This window comes from Pistacia vera, unplaced genomic scaffold (assembly GCF_008641045.1).
Source record: "Pistacia vera cultivar Batoury unplaced genomic scaffold, PisVer_v2 Contig135, whole genome shotgun sequence".
NCBI classification, from domain to species: Eukaryota; Viridiplantae; Streptophyta; class Magnoliopsida; order Sapindales; family Anacardiaceae; genus Pistacia; species Pistacia vera.
The window spans coordinates 245149-259695 of NW_022195412.1; the positions used below are offsets into that span (position 1 = coordinate 245149).

Below are 14547 nucleotides of genomic sequence, written 5' to 3' on the forward strand. Positions count from 1 at the left end.
ATACGCTATTGAGTACTCACTATGAAATATCTTGACTGAGTTCGGAGATAACCTCACGTTAATACTAACATAAATATCTATTAACTGGCTATCTTTCATTAGCAATGACAGTTATTCTGTAGCTAGAAATGCAATTGTACCTTAGCTTCTAACATTATAGCTTTTAATTATAACATTTCACATCTTGTGAAAGCTACTCCAAAAATCTTCCCCAATGCATCATTAATTCAAAATGACAGATAACTAGTTTGAATTTGCTTATTATTTGCAAACATATTCCATGATATAAGATAATAAAATTACCAGGACGAACACGTTCCTGCCCCATGCAAGTTCTTGGTTCTCCTACAATTCCATCATCACGCACTGGAGTACATTGGAAGGAAATGAATTTACCAATTGCATCTTTACCAACACGATACTGAAGAAGTCCAGAAACCTCAGGTATCAAAGTACCAGTGTCAGTTTCAACCTGCAGATTCTCCAAAAAGAAGCAAGTTAATATGAGCATAAGATCTCTATATAATGATGCTGAGCATTTTCAAGTATTGGATATATTTAAAGTGTAAAAAAAGAAATATGTTAAAGTATTAAAACAGGCAATGAGTAGATCAAAATGCATACCTCATGCAGGTACCAGTTGTATATACTTTTGCCTTCATGGCCACCTATGTAGCCATATGATGCTGTCAGTATTCCACCTTCAGCATAATCACCCGTAATAGATAAGAAATTTAAGCTTGGTGGGAGAGCTGCAAGAATTAAGAAATATGAATTATTGAACTGCAGTGCCTGAGAGGACTGTCACAATTTATGTGGAAAAGCAAGGATAAAGAGAACAACAAAGGTATTTATGGAAATTTCTTCTGTGTCCAACAATAGTCTATCTAAAAAATTCATTACTAAACACTTTCTCGATATACTAAGAATGAAAATCAAAAGGCTTTTTTTTTTCAGCTAACCATGCACAGGGCCATGGAGTTAACAAAGTCAGAAAGAAAGAAATTGTTGCTTACTCATCTTGGGCCCCACATCCAAAAAGGAAATATATTCAGCAACAACAAAAAGGCACAACCATTAAACTTGCCATAATTAGACATTCACATTTCAAGCCTCTAGCCAAAGCATAAGTTAAAAACTTTAAGATGCAGGTTCCCTTTTTACACTAATTTTGAACTTGTAGATTAAAAGTATCATCAATGATCTAAATCATGGATTAATGGTTTTTCAGTTTAAAAGGTAAATTGCATAATCATGGGGAACACATAGCAATATAGTATTTAATGACAGATTTTTCCAGTTGTTCAATATTCTCTTTCTTCTTCTGTCTGCCTACAAATCTCATTCTTCCTCTTAAAAATAAAAGATCTCTAACGTACTGAATAAAGAAATGTTTACCACTAGTATCACTTCAACACTATTTTCATTCCATAAATCCAAAGTTAAACCAAGCATGCAAAGTATCAGTTGATTAAAAATAATGAAAGAAAAAATAGACAAAAGATCCTGGATAACACTAGTGTTGTAAAAATTCTGTGGGACCTTAACACTAAGCTGTTACATGACATATGATCTATCATGAACTTGAGAAGTTATCAAGTTGTTAGAATGATAACAGAGAAATTCAGGGCCCTAGTTCTGTAATGTGCACATTGATTGGTTTTCTTTTGTATAAAGCATAGAGCTAATGGATTCAAGGTTTTTTAAGTAATTAAGAGGAGAAAAGGGAAAAAAAAAAAAAAAAAAAAAAGTTAAAGAGAGACGAAAGAAGAAAGAGGATAGAAGAGAAAAATTATAATATCGTTAAATGCTATTTTCCATAAACATAGGAAACACAAACCACGAGTTTATATATATAACTGAAAAATACAAACCTCTAAATTTTCAATTTATAACCTTTATTATATGATCATCCAAAGTTTAAACAATAGCTTTAACACATTAATAAGAGAAATAAACGGGAAAAGAAATTTTTTCCAAGATGATACAAACATCAACTTATTTTAACTGCTCATCAAACATTTCCATACTTATCAATTTAATTTCAACACTCCTTAACATGGAAAAGACAAAGTTTCACTTACTTTCAACAGCTCTTTCTGACATAACATAAGCCGGTTCACCAGATTCGCCATCAGGAGTCATAGGAGTATACTTTGCAACAATGTAAAAGCCAACAGCTCCCAAAGGTATGCGAAATGCCTAAGACATGTGAAATCTCAACTAAGGTTTTGATTTAAACACACAAGTAAAAAGAAAAACATTGTCTATTAGAAGGATCACCAGTAGAAAACAAAATCTCCGTTACCTTGGCAATCTTGGATGTGCTCAATGCTTCAAGACCATTCTCACCATCCGTTATTGAAGAACTTGTCTTGAACCACTGCACTCTGCTTGAACCATCAGTTCCTCCAGTGACAATACCAGTTACAGTAATCTTACTATTCTCCCTTAGATCACCAATTATCTTAACATTTGTAACTTTTGGAGGGGCTGGAAATTGAGCAAAGACAAAAAAGCATCAAAATTACAGGATAATAATAATGTTATGCAGAATGAAAACCAACAATAGCAGCAATTCAAGTGGAAATTCATTATTCAAGAAAAGATGCAAGATATCAGGAAGAACAAAAGTAAAAGTGACAATAATCAAACCAGACAATACTTTATGAGACACCACAGAAATAAAACAATAATACTAGTGCATTTTCATGAAAAATGAATCATTGTGGTAGTATTAGCAAGAAAATTGCATGTTTCAAACCAAGTTTTTCTTTTCTTTTCTTTTTTTATTTTGACCTTAGCCAGAGCTATGGCAAAATTTGTAGGTAAAAACCCCTTGAAAAATACTGAACTAAGTCAATGACTCTAAGCAATTGACAAATATAGCTTACCAAAAGAATTTCAAAATAATGAAAATAAAAATTGACAACTATAGAGCATCCTAGCCACTAGCAAACAACATCATGTACACATACAATTGCACTTCAGTTAAATAGATTATGTGTGTGTATCACAACGAAAGAGAGAGAGGTCTTGAATAAAGGAAATGGGTCACATGCACCAAAATAATAAAGATGAAGCCAAGGATGTACGTCAAGAAATGGTCAGAAAAATACCCACCAAAGTAAAGTCAGAATACATTCATTGTTTATAAACAGCCTTTAGAGGATCATACCAAGAATAAAAGCATTAAATACAAGCATAAATAATGCACCTTGCTTCACTGTCTGAGATATCGTTGAAACAGATTCCCCTTCCTGCCCTGCAGAACAAGCCAATTTTTATGTTACCAGATCAATAATTGAGAAAATTTAGGCAAATTCTTAAAATATTCCAAGAACAAAAGAGAGATGAACAAACCCTCCAAATTAATAGGTATATACAGAAAAGCCAATTGTCTCCCAACATCTTCTTTGACCAAAGTATACTCAGCTGTACCAGTTGATACCAGTACATATTCTCTACAGAAGACACAAAAAAGAAAAAAAGAAAAATTACAAAATAGAGGCAATTTAGTTTTTTTTTAAAAAGGTAGCAAACCTTTAGGAGATTAAATTTTACCACAGAAAAACAGATTGAAATTTTCTAAAAAGAATCCACCAAACTTATGTGGTTCAGTTTATTTACATTAAGTATATTACAATTGCTTTTTTTTGTCCAATGACATCATTTTTAGCCCATTGCACGACACACAATCGGTGTAACCATCCAACAGAAAAAGAACTGAAAAAAATAGGAAGACAGAGGATAAAGAAACAAAAGTTACAAATGATAACGATCTCCTGAACAAAATTACTAAACCCCAACCCATTTTAGAGAAAACCACTGCAGGAGAACTGCCTCTTATTATATTATGTTATATTGGAGCATGTCAAGGGGAAGTAGACTAACCCAGAGTCNTAAAATATTCCAAGAACAAAAGAGAGATGAACAAACCCTCCAAATTAATAGGTATATACACAAAAGCCAATTGTCTCCCAACATCTTCTTTGACCAAAGTATACTCAGCTGTACCAGTTGATACCAGTACATATTCTCTACAGAAGACACACAAAAGAAAAAAAGAAAAATTACAAAATAGAGGCAATTTAGTTTTTTTAAAAAAAGGTAGCAAACCTTTAGGAGATTAAATTTTACCACAGAAAAACAGATTGAAATTTTCTAAAAAGAATCCACCAAACTTATGTGGTTCAGTTTATTTACATTAAGTATATTACAATTGCATTATTTTTTTTCGTCCAATGACATCATTTTTAGCCCATTGCACGACACACAATCAGTGTAACCATTCAACAGAAAAAGAACTGAAAAAAATAGGAAGACAGAGGATAAAGAAACAAAAGTTACAAATGATAATGATCTCCTGAACAAAATTACTAAACCCCAAATCATTTTAGAGAAAACCACTGCAGGAGAACTGCCTCTTATTATATTATCTTATATTGGAGCATGTCAAGGGGAAGTAGACTAACCCAGAGTCCTTATTCTCACGTAACCATTCAAACTTGCTGGGACCCTCTCTTCCACCAAAGTATTCCCCAACTCCCTTGATAATATTTCCTTCAACGGTATCTCCAGTGATACGGACATTACTGACTGAAGGAGGAGCTGCCACCAGTAAACAAAGTTATTTCTCGTGCCTTATGACAATCTTTGGTTACAAAAAGGAAACAGAAACAACAAAATGAGTTTTTAAAGTAAAAAAGGAGGGAACTGCTAAAGGAGTGAATGACATCCAAAAGATAATTTCCAAATAATCAATATGAGCAAACATCCAATAACATATCCCACTATAAACCACCCAGAATACTTAATGAGTGCATGTAAAAATAAACGGTATAAACTTTAATAAGAAAATGAAAATGAAAATGAAAATGAAAAACGAAATTTGAAGAACAAAGTTACATGACAGCTTTATTCCCCACACACCTGCCTTCACAAAATCAGTATACTTATATTGGGGTTCCCCTTTGGCACCTTCTTCAGTGACTGGTGTGTACATGAAAACCAAACTTGAACCAACATCATCTATAGTCAACCAATACTCCTCATCTTCTGCTCCAGCAATGACTACTGGACTGCTGTTCCACCTTCTCCTTAACCAACTGCAAAATGTAAAATGTAAGTTACAACTTACACTGTACTCTTTTCTTTTTCATTTTCCATTGATGGGGTTTGGAAGAACACAAACACTTGCATACGCAAGTGAAAGTAATTACACAATAATACCTAGCAACACCTTTTCCCGGAGTCCCACCACACCATGCAACCTCAGCTAAGCCTTTTATAGTATTCCCTTCTACTAGTTCCCCACGTACTTCAAGGTTCACAACCTTTGGGATTCCACTTCCTATGCATGAGAAAAAATTAAGGTCACAAGAAAGATGATGCAAGCTATGAAGAATATATAACATAAGAGACTTTCAATAAGCATGTGTCAAAAACAATTTAATTGGAACAAATGTTTAACTTCAGGTCCATACTAGATGAAATTAAAGAAAATCATGAAGCAGCATTATGAATTGTTTTATAATGCACCCTTTTTGAGTTTTAATATAAACAGTCAGAAAGAAGCTCATAATATATGGTAATATAGAGAATAAGTAGAGTATATCTATACAACTAAAATGCTAGGGGAAAGTAAGGAAGAGAAAGGAAAACAGCTCAACCCAGCTGAGCCTTATTCCAACTATTTGCAGGAATTCCAAAATTGCTTATACACAACAAGCCCTAAACAGAGATAAAAGTGAAGTAAATCTTAGGACATCTAGTGATTCCTATAAACATGAACAAAATTTATCAATCTTCATAAATTTTAACACCTCTGAATCTTCTAACGAAAAAAAAAAAAAAAAAAAAAAAAAATGATTAACTCCTCTCACAAGAAAGTTACTCTTCCAGAGTGGTATCATAGACCAGATTTTATTTGGTTAATTGTAGAAATATGTAATAGATCAAGATCACTGTTTATTTCCCTAGAGATCTGCCTGTTTAAGCGTGAACACAAATTCCACCAAATTTTCTTCAGTACATGCCATGTACAAAATATTACCCAAAAAAATGGAAGGCATACCTCGTGAAACTGGAGAAGATAAGGCAAATATAGGAGGATACTCAGTTTCTCCCAAGATGGGGGTACACTCTACTTTCAAAAATTTACCAATGTCTTCATGCTTTGGCCAATAAACCTGATCATTGTGTGGTGTCATCAGCATGACAGTACATGGATCTATTTCCAAACAAAGTTCAGACACAATTGATAATATAGAAAGAATCATTTACCTCACCAGTGGCATCAGGAATAGGAACAAAATCTGAAAGTGGTCTCTCTCCCAAAAACCATTGATATTTCAAGACTAATTGCGGATCAATGCTCAGGGTGCTGTCTTGAACAAAGACAAAGTGGCAGCGACAAGCATCTTCTTCCGAAGGTTTTTCAATAAAGGCTTCCTTGACCAGAAACCAAGGAGGCAAATGATCCTTCCATTGCTCAAATAGAAAGCAAAAAGTTGAGTCTGCACATAAAAACCAATCATGTAAAATATTTAACTCAGATAGATGAAAAGTGATCACTGTCATGAACAATTATCCTGGCATTAAGTAGCAATGGAGGCCCAAGCTAAAAGCACATACTAAAGAATTTAAGATCCATTCAAAAGCTAAAAGAGAAACATTCTAGATGAAATAAGAAATAGCTAAAAGGGAAACACTCCAGCAAAAACACTGAATCTTATAAAACTGGAAGGCAGACATTAACGTAAAGTGCATTTTCCAAGATAAATACCTGGTGCATGCTCTGGGCGGCAAAACTCCCAACCATCTCGAATGCACAAAGGCGTATGTGCAGGATAACGCTTTGCGATTGATAGCTCATCTCGTGAAAGATCTATCAGATTTCCCACATTATATAATAGCAAAAAAAAAAAAAAAAAAAAGAAGGTACAAATTAATTTACAATAAAAATAAAGCAGAAGATCAAAGCTCTTTAAGATCAAGGATTTCAATACAATGATTAATAACTCATTCCCAAACAAAACCTTGAAAATTTAAGAAAGTAAGGAAATAAAAGATGCAAGATGGGAGAGACGGAGGGACTCATAATCAACTGAATAAAGCTTTAACATGCAAGAAAAGAGATTAATTTTTCAAACATAGTACAGAAGAAAAACATAGTCAATTTACCAGACTGAAATATAAATATGTAACAATATACCTCTATCATTGAATTTCTTCAAAGTAGGACCAACAAGCAAAATGGAAGCTGCTTCTAAATGAGACATCTTAAGTATAGGATTCTCCTCCACTCGCAAATGCTGCAGCACAGCATTGAAAAGTATAACTATGTAACAGTCGGATTGATGTTAAATAGACAGATTAATGTAATTACTTCTAAACCATGGACTTATAGTATTTCATCTGCAATGAGTGTAGAACCAAAAAAGAGGCATGTGGATTAAACCAAAAATAAATTCATAGCCCTTAAAAGGTGGCAAACTAAATCTAAGAGCAAACAATTCATCAGTGTTTTGTTTCAAGTTCAATATATGATACATCTGTACCAGATATAAAATAGTCTATGTGCATGTCATCACCAAGTCACAGCCCCACAAACCACAATTCAAAACAGATTTTGTTTTGGAGTCATTATTAAAAGCAAACCCTTAGACTTCAAAACAAGTAATTCACTTGATGCAGTAATTTGCGTGATGAGAAGTTAATACGATCGAAAATGTATTAGATGTTCAGATCACCCAGCATTGTTGAGCATACAACTTTTATATTTCTTTTAAAAGAAATTCCTCGTCCCACCAAGGTTACTTTAAAAAAAAAAAAAGAAGCGCCAGCAGCTTCACCGATGTTACCTACAAAATAACTGTTCCAGAAGACCATCTAAATCTCCGGACAGGATCAATTTAAACCCTATAATTGTTTCTGCTAGACCAACATATTTCCCTGGACAACCAGTAAATACTTTGGCTACGAAAAGGGGTTGGGATAAGAAACACTTATTTTTTTGTGTGAGTGCACTACTAGGAGTTAAGCTTCAATCAATTAGCTAGGGCGGTAGCAAAGAGCTGCTTCTTTGAATAACTAAATGGATACTACTGTCAATCAACAATTTCCCATATCATATCATGGAAAGAAATAGGGTTGGGAACCATCAATTGCAACATCTAATTCAACTGACTAATCCCAGGGAGAAAAAGGGGGCACACCCGGAAAAGGCGCAGGCAAGCGGTCAAGAGAAGAAAAAGAGAGGGGCAATCGGACTCAATGCTTCCTCCTCGAAAATATGAATCATAACAGGCACAACTTAAAACTAGTGACCCACATAATTCACTTCCACCATTTTTCATAAACATTGAAATTTAAATTTCAAACTGCTGACGCAACGCAAACATATATTCATACATATACATTGCACTTGTCATTCTCCATGCAATAGTACTAAACAATCATAACAATTTTCTTCATTGACGATTACTTAATCTTTCAATAAAATGCTGTTTGATATATACCAAAAAGTAGTCACAATACTAACCTCAAGGACTGGTAGGTGCGGAAAACCCTTTAGAGTTGATATTTTGTTTTTGCTCGCAGCTAACACCTGTAAAAGGTAAAGAAGAAGAAGAAAAGTAAAATACATAGTTCGATTAATCATGAACTGATGGAGCAGAAAGTGACATGCAATTAAACCAAGAACAAACCTGCAGCCGAGGCTGACTTGCCATGGAAAGAGACTTTAACTTATTCTGAGCAACAGAGAGAAACTAGAAAGAAGAAAGATGCACACAGTATAAATTTAAAATAAATGAGTAATAATTACTATAAATACAAGCTTAAAAACCAAGACAAATCTGTTTCTTAAAATAATAGAAAGATCGAGCCAATCATGAACTGAGATAACTGATGGCAAAGCTGACAACTACTTTCAAGGCTTACCTCCAAGTTAGGGAGCTGCGGAAGGCTTCCAAGTGATGTGATTTGATTCCCAGCAAGATAAAGTTGCTGAAAAAATGATAAACATTCGAGAACATATTTCAAGGATAAATTCAACATTCTCTTAGAGATGGTTAATGACAAATGACTACACAAACCTGTAGGGCTTTGCAATTCTCAAGAGGTTCAAATTCTGGCCCTTTAAAGTCATTGAAACTCAAATCAAGAACCTGAAAAGAAAACAATGCAATCAAGCAGTTAACAAGGCATTTATTGAAAAATCTACGAGCACAAAGAATATGTCAACTGTTTATCTTCAGGAAGAAAAAGTATTTTCAGTTAATAGAATGTTTGACTTTTTGATGCCAACAAAAGAGTACAAGAAAAGGACTACAAAGATGATGAAAAATGAAAGGCTGTACGTAAAGGAACAACAAACCTTAACCCGCTTCAGTATCTCAATGCCTTCCAATGTTGATAAGAGATTGTCTCTGAGATAAACAAACTGCCAAAAGAGCAGGATAAGGCAAAGGTACTATGGTAATAATTATCAAGATAAAATTTAAGATAAACATGATAACAAAGACACTCTGGATGAGGAATCATTAGATTCCCATAGAATCTCTACTCAAGCAAAGGGCAATAGATTGATTTTCAAATATGTTGGTCTTTGCCAAGACTAACCATCCTCCTAAAGAAGCGCATTACCTCAACTTCTCCACCAAATTATAATGAAAATAAATGCATAGAAAGAATAAACTGAAGTGGAAAACAAAGAAGAAAAACACTTCCATAAGGCAAGATAAAAGTTATCTGAAAATAACTAGCGTCCAGCCCAGTTTTTTCAACTAAATAAAGGCTCCACCCTCATTCTCTTTCTCTTCATAGAAAAGTTAACTACTTTTCCTTATCAAGAAAACTAAAAATTTATATAGCTCTTGCAGGATAAGTATCTTTTTCATCAAAATTTACACATTACTATAAAAGACACCTGCTGCATTTACATGTTCATTCTTTATACTATCAAACCAAATTTTACAAAAATTAAGAAAAATAGCAGAATTAGCCAACAGATCCTTATCCATCACAAAAAGTTGAAGCTAAGTTAACAAAGCAACTCCAATTTAATATCCGATTGTACTGATCAAACAATTACTCACCACTAAGACATATCAAGTGTTGAAAAACTAAGTAATCTAGCATAGAAGCTAAGTATACAAATCCCTATTGCTCTCAAGTATAGGTGTAGCATCAATTGCACCCAATAAAATTTAGACAACTGATCAAAAAGCTAATGGATAAAGTTGCTCCATAAGGAGTTACAGCCACAATCATAACAGGGCATTTAAAAAATGAATAGAAAAAGCTTTCTTAATTGAATGCATATAAGCATTAGTACATCCACAATATGATAGTTTACCTCTAGATTTGGTTGCAAGTTCAGCCCACTAGCAGTAAGACTGCGAACTCTATGACCTCTAAGATCCAATCTCTGACATGATAAGAAACAGTGATAAGTTAGAACAGAGGGCACAGCAAAAAAAAAAAAATACAATATTACATGAAACTTATCTCCAAAACAATAAGCAAATATAAAATGAAGGTGGTCATACTACATTGAAAGAGGAATCACACTTACAATCAAATCCATCATGTTTAACATTACATTCTAGTCTACATATTGTTAATTTTACGGAGAAAAAAAAAATTCTTGACACCACGGCCATTCTCACTCTTATGCTCCTTGAGAGTTTAAAAAAAAAAAAAAAAAACAAAAACAAAAAAAACTACTCAGGCTAATATCTAATAACTTGATACCGTAGCCATCCTTCACCCTTGTGCTCCTAGAGATTTATACGAAAACTTACACAGGCTATTATCTAAATCTGTTTCAACAAGTTTAAATGTTTTTGCAAGCTGCTCTACTGAACCACTCTTAAGCAATCGAATGACATTACAACAGACCATCTCATGATTATTAAAGTTATACCATTAGCTAAACACAAAGAACGTGCACATAAAGAACATAAATTTGAACTCTCTCTTCTTGAGGAGATGAGAGACAGTAGTAAGGTTGCTTCAATTGTAAGCCAATACAGAAAACTACTAAGTAAGAGCCCCCTTTCAGGAAAGGCTAGTGTAAAGCTAAGGAAACCAGGGAACATTCAGTTATTTACATAAACTTGTATTTTTCTGTACTAAATTAAAAGCTCCATTAAAAGGAAATTCCATAAGATCAAGTAAAACTTGATGAATACTGAATCTTAGGAGATTTTGGGCAGAAAGACCCATTAAAAGAAGGCAAGCAATAGCAAAGGATTAAGGATTTTTACTCTCCAACATTTAACAACCATCTATTAGCATATCTGGTCCATTTGCACACCACATTACCAAAGCTAATAATAACTAACAAAAAGTTCTGCTTTGTGCTACATATTCTTCTGCATTTTATCCACTAAAAGTTACTGTCAAGAAAATATAAGAAAGTACAAGTTATACCAAAACTAAAGAACTATAAGCATAACTAAGAAAAACATAGCAACATTATGCCCCATTAAGCATGTGAACGGATTCAGAACATCAAGAGGGTAAAATACAATACAATTATGGACAATAAATGTTTGAAGGCAATGATTTGCTTCTCCTTCAATGTTGAAAATTGCATAAAAAAGTCATGTAGAAGCAGAAACATTACAAGGTCAACCAAATTATTAGCCAACAAAATTTTAACTTACACAAGTATATTTCACAAGCATTTACCGGAAACTGAATTAATTAATCTCAAGAAGGGTAAATCCAAATTGATCTCCAGAAGCTACTGTATAGCACCATATAAATTTTAAGGGTTGCTAACTTAGTGCTTACCACATCATCTCCAGCTTTGATCTCCACCTGTGGAAGAACAATGAATCGAGAATCCTTGCTTTCTGGTGTCCCAGCTCTTCTCCGTCCGGATAAATTGGAACTCCTATCCAAAGATGATGACAAGGACCCAGTTCTCAATCCACTAGAAATTGAAGGTGAACGAGCTGACGGAGAAGAAACCTTTGAAATTTTCTTCCTACTCACACTGCTGCTGCTACTGTCCACTGAAGCTGAAGAAACCCTTCGTGAGGAAGAGGAAACTGACAATGCCGGCTTAATCGAAGCCTTCTTGACAGTCCCTTGCTTAGCCTCAGACTCTGTTGATTTGCTCAAACTTCGACCCACTGGTGAAACTGGAACTGACTTCCTTGCCTCAGAACTACTGACTCGACTACTTGTGGGTTTTGTAACATCTGAAGGCAATGAACTTCTTCTAAGTTCAGGGAGAGACCTCCTAACAGATTCCGAAGGTGAAGAAGTGGTCTTTTTCCCGACAGTCGAACCAACACTTGTTTGCTTTGCTGTAGAGTTCAATGACTTCTCAGGCACTCCACCAGTACTGTTTCGTCTAACCACCGGAACTGCATTCGAAGTTTTCAAAGAAGCACTTACAGTAGGTTTGGTCAGCCTAGAACTTGATTCAGATCCACTTTTAAGGTCTGTTTTCTTTCTACTACTAGAACTAGTTGGTGCTGCGACTCTTGATGTTACTGCACCACTAGGCTTCCCAAGTTTTGGAACCTTTTTCACACTCTCAACTGAACTTACAGAGGACTGTTTTTCTTCACTTTGCAGCTTTTTCAAAGGATCTTCGCCTGGTTGCACTAATGGGCCCTCCATTTTAAGACCAAAATGCACTAACCCACCACAAAGGAACAATAATCAACAAACAGAACTAAAACTTTCTTCAAATATTGTTAGTGTGTTTTACAATGAAGACACCAAAAATCAAGTAAATAACCTACACACTGAACCTCAGAAACCAGGCTTCAAAACATAAAAATAAAAATTTAAACTTTCACTTGATTTTTTTCGAATTTTTCCAACAATGAAACGGAAGGTAATACGAAAAATTTTGTTGCCGACAGCTTGCGTGAAAAAAAAAAATACATAATTGCATCGGTATAATTTTCACAGAACACACGCTTCGGTTTCAGTTCAGGTGTCGTTTTCGCCCCTAACAAATCAAATAATAAAGCGATAAACCACAATACAAAATTTTTCACTTTTCCCAACTACCAGACGCACACTCAGCAATGCAGCTCAAACTACACTTAACCACCAAACAAACACACAAAATAAAAAATAAAAAAAATAATAAAAAAAAAAGAAGCTTCTTACAACTTGAAGAAGAAGATTCAGCAAGCTCTGAAAACAGTGCCACGCATTCTCGAACCGATCTAGCAGAAAATGCAGGTTCTTTAGCTAAAATTAAAGCGCATTTCTTCGATCCAACCAAAACAGTGAAAAGAAAACAACAATGCGAAACGAACTAGAGAGAGAAGGCGAAAGTACCTGAAACGAGGAGTGGTGAAACGGTTAGATCTACCTCGTCGTATTTAAGTAGTGAATAAGTGAATTAACTGAAAGTGAAAGTGAAAAACCGGCAACGGTTTCCGGTGGGGTTTTTGCTTTTCGGCAGCGAAAGCAAGGGAGGAAATGGTGTGGCGTGGCAACACAAAAAGCAAAAACAAAAAAGAAATGGAGTGAGTGAGGGAGTGAGAAAGAGAGTGAAGAAGAAAAAGAAAAGGTTGAAAAAGTACAGAGAGGGAGAGAGGCTTGTTTGTTTCTGAAAAGAAAAAGTCTTTTGGATGACGAATGAGGGAGAGATATTGGATTAAAGCAATTGAATATTATTTTTGGTGCGCAAAATTTCGAAATGGCGGAAACTTACAAGTGTGGAGCCAAAGCCAATTTGATTTGATGTTTATGTGTAAATTACTGTCGTTTTAATGACTTACCCCTGTGGTTTGTAAAATTAATTCAGTCCCTGTATTATCCAAAATCATTCAACTATCTCCCCTGTCGTTGCTTTTTCCCGTTAAGACTAACTTAGATCAATAAATAATAGTGTTGTCCTTAAAAATGAGTTTTTTTTTTTTAATTTAAAAGAAAATTCTACAAGTTTTGAAATAAATCTTAAAAATACTATAAAATATTTGAATTATATTAAAGTTTTTAAAGAAGCCCAAATCATAAAAAAAAATTGAAAAAAATTAAAAATATACACTTTAAAAGAATTTCTAAAATTTATAATTTTTTTCTTGGGTTTTTTTAATTGTTTTAAAATTTATTATATTTTAGGTAATTTTATTGAATTTATTATGTTAAGTGATTTTTTTTTTTAAAACTTAAAATAATTTTTTAATTTAGTAGTAACCTATTTTTAGGGGTTTGGTTATTCACAAGTCAAAATCGGTGAAAAGTTAGTTTTATCGGAAAACTAACGGAAGGGGACGTCGTTGGACAATTCGAATAACACAGGGACTAACAATATTTTGCAAACCGGAGGGGTACTTGTTTTAGTCCAGTCTCTTTAAATATCTCATGAGTGAACTCGGCCTCGTTCGACAATTAAACTCATCCCTTAACTATTAGCTTTATAACGAATTTACGAAAAGAGCCTTTTTTTTTTATAGAGTTGAAAGGATATCAAGTTTTAATATTTGATTAAAATATAATTTAATAATTTGAATGTACACGTTATAAATATCTAATTTATAATGTTGATCCAATAAA

General features: G+C 34.0%; 1 protein-coding gene across 3 annotated transcripts in view; it reads right to left on the reverse strand.

Annotated features, from left to right (window-relative positions):
- Positions 1-14547, reverse strand: part of LOC116122498 (187-kDa microtubule-associated protein AIR9) — a 29534-nt gene that overhangs the window by 11583 nt on the left and 3404 nt on the right. Inside the window, exons 1-22 of one of the 3 annotated variants that reach the window (XM_031408335.1) lie at positions 13324-13547; positions 13150-13208; positions 11809-12665; positions 10364-10435; positions 9383-9448; positions 9102-9173; positions 8947-9012; positions 8712-8774; positions 8546-8611; positions 7217-7316; positions 6788-6889; positions 6286-6518; positions 6077-6191; positions 5233-5353; positions 4933-5108; positions 4476-4611; positions 3940-4040; positions 3218-3265; positions 2309-2493; positions 2085-2202; positions 625-752; positions 304-472 (exon numbers count right to left, since the gene is read on the reverse strand). In XM_031408335.1, coding sequence (XP_031264195.1) covers positions 304-472; positions 625-752; positions 2085-2202; positions 2309-2493; positions 3218-3265; positions 3940-4040; positions 4476-4611; positions 4933-5108; positions 5233-5353; positions 6077-6191; positions 6286-6518; positions 6788-6889; positions 7217-7316; positions 8546-8611; positions 8712-8774; positions 8947-9012; positions 9102-9173; positions 9383-9448; positions 10364-10435; positions 11809-12648 — 2977 coding nt within the window. In that variant the 5' untranslated portion in view covers positions 12649-12665; positions 13150-13208; positions 13324-13547. Of the gene's footprint in view, positions 1-303; positions 473-624; positions 753-2084; positions 2203-2308; positions 2494-3217; positions 3266-3939; positions 4041-4475; positions 4612-4932; positions 5109-5232; positions 5354-6076; positions 6192-6285; positions 6519-6787; positions 6890-7216; positions 7317-8545; positions 8612-8711; positions 8775-8946; positions 9013-9101; positions 9174-9382; positions 9449-10363; positions 10436-11808; positions 12666-13149; positions 13209-13323; positions 13548-14547 lie in introns of those variants that run through there. The other 2 variants (XM_031408336.1, XM_031408337.1) reach the window with 2 other exon arrangements.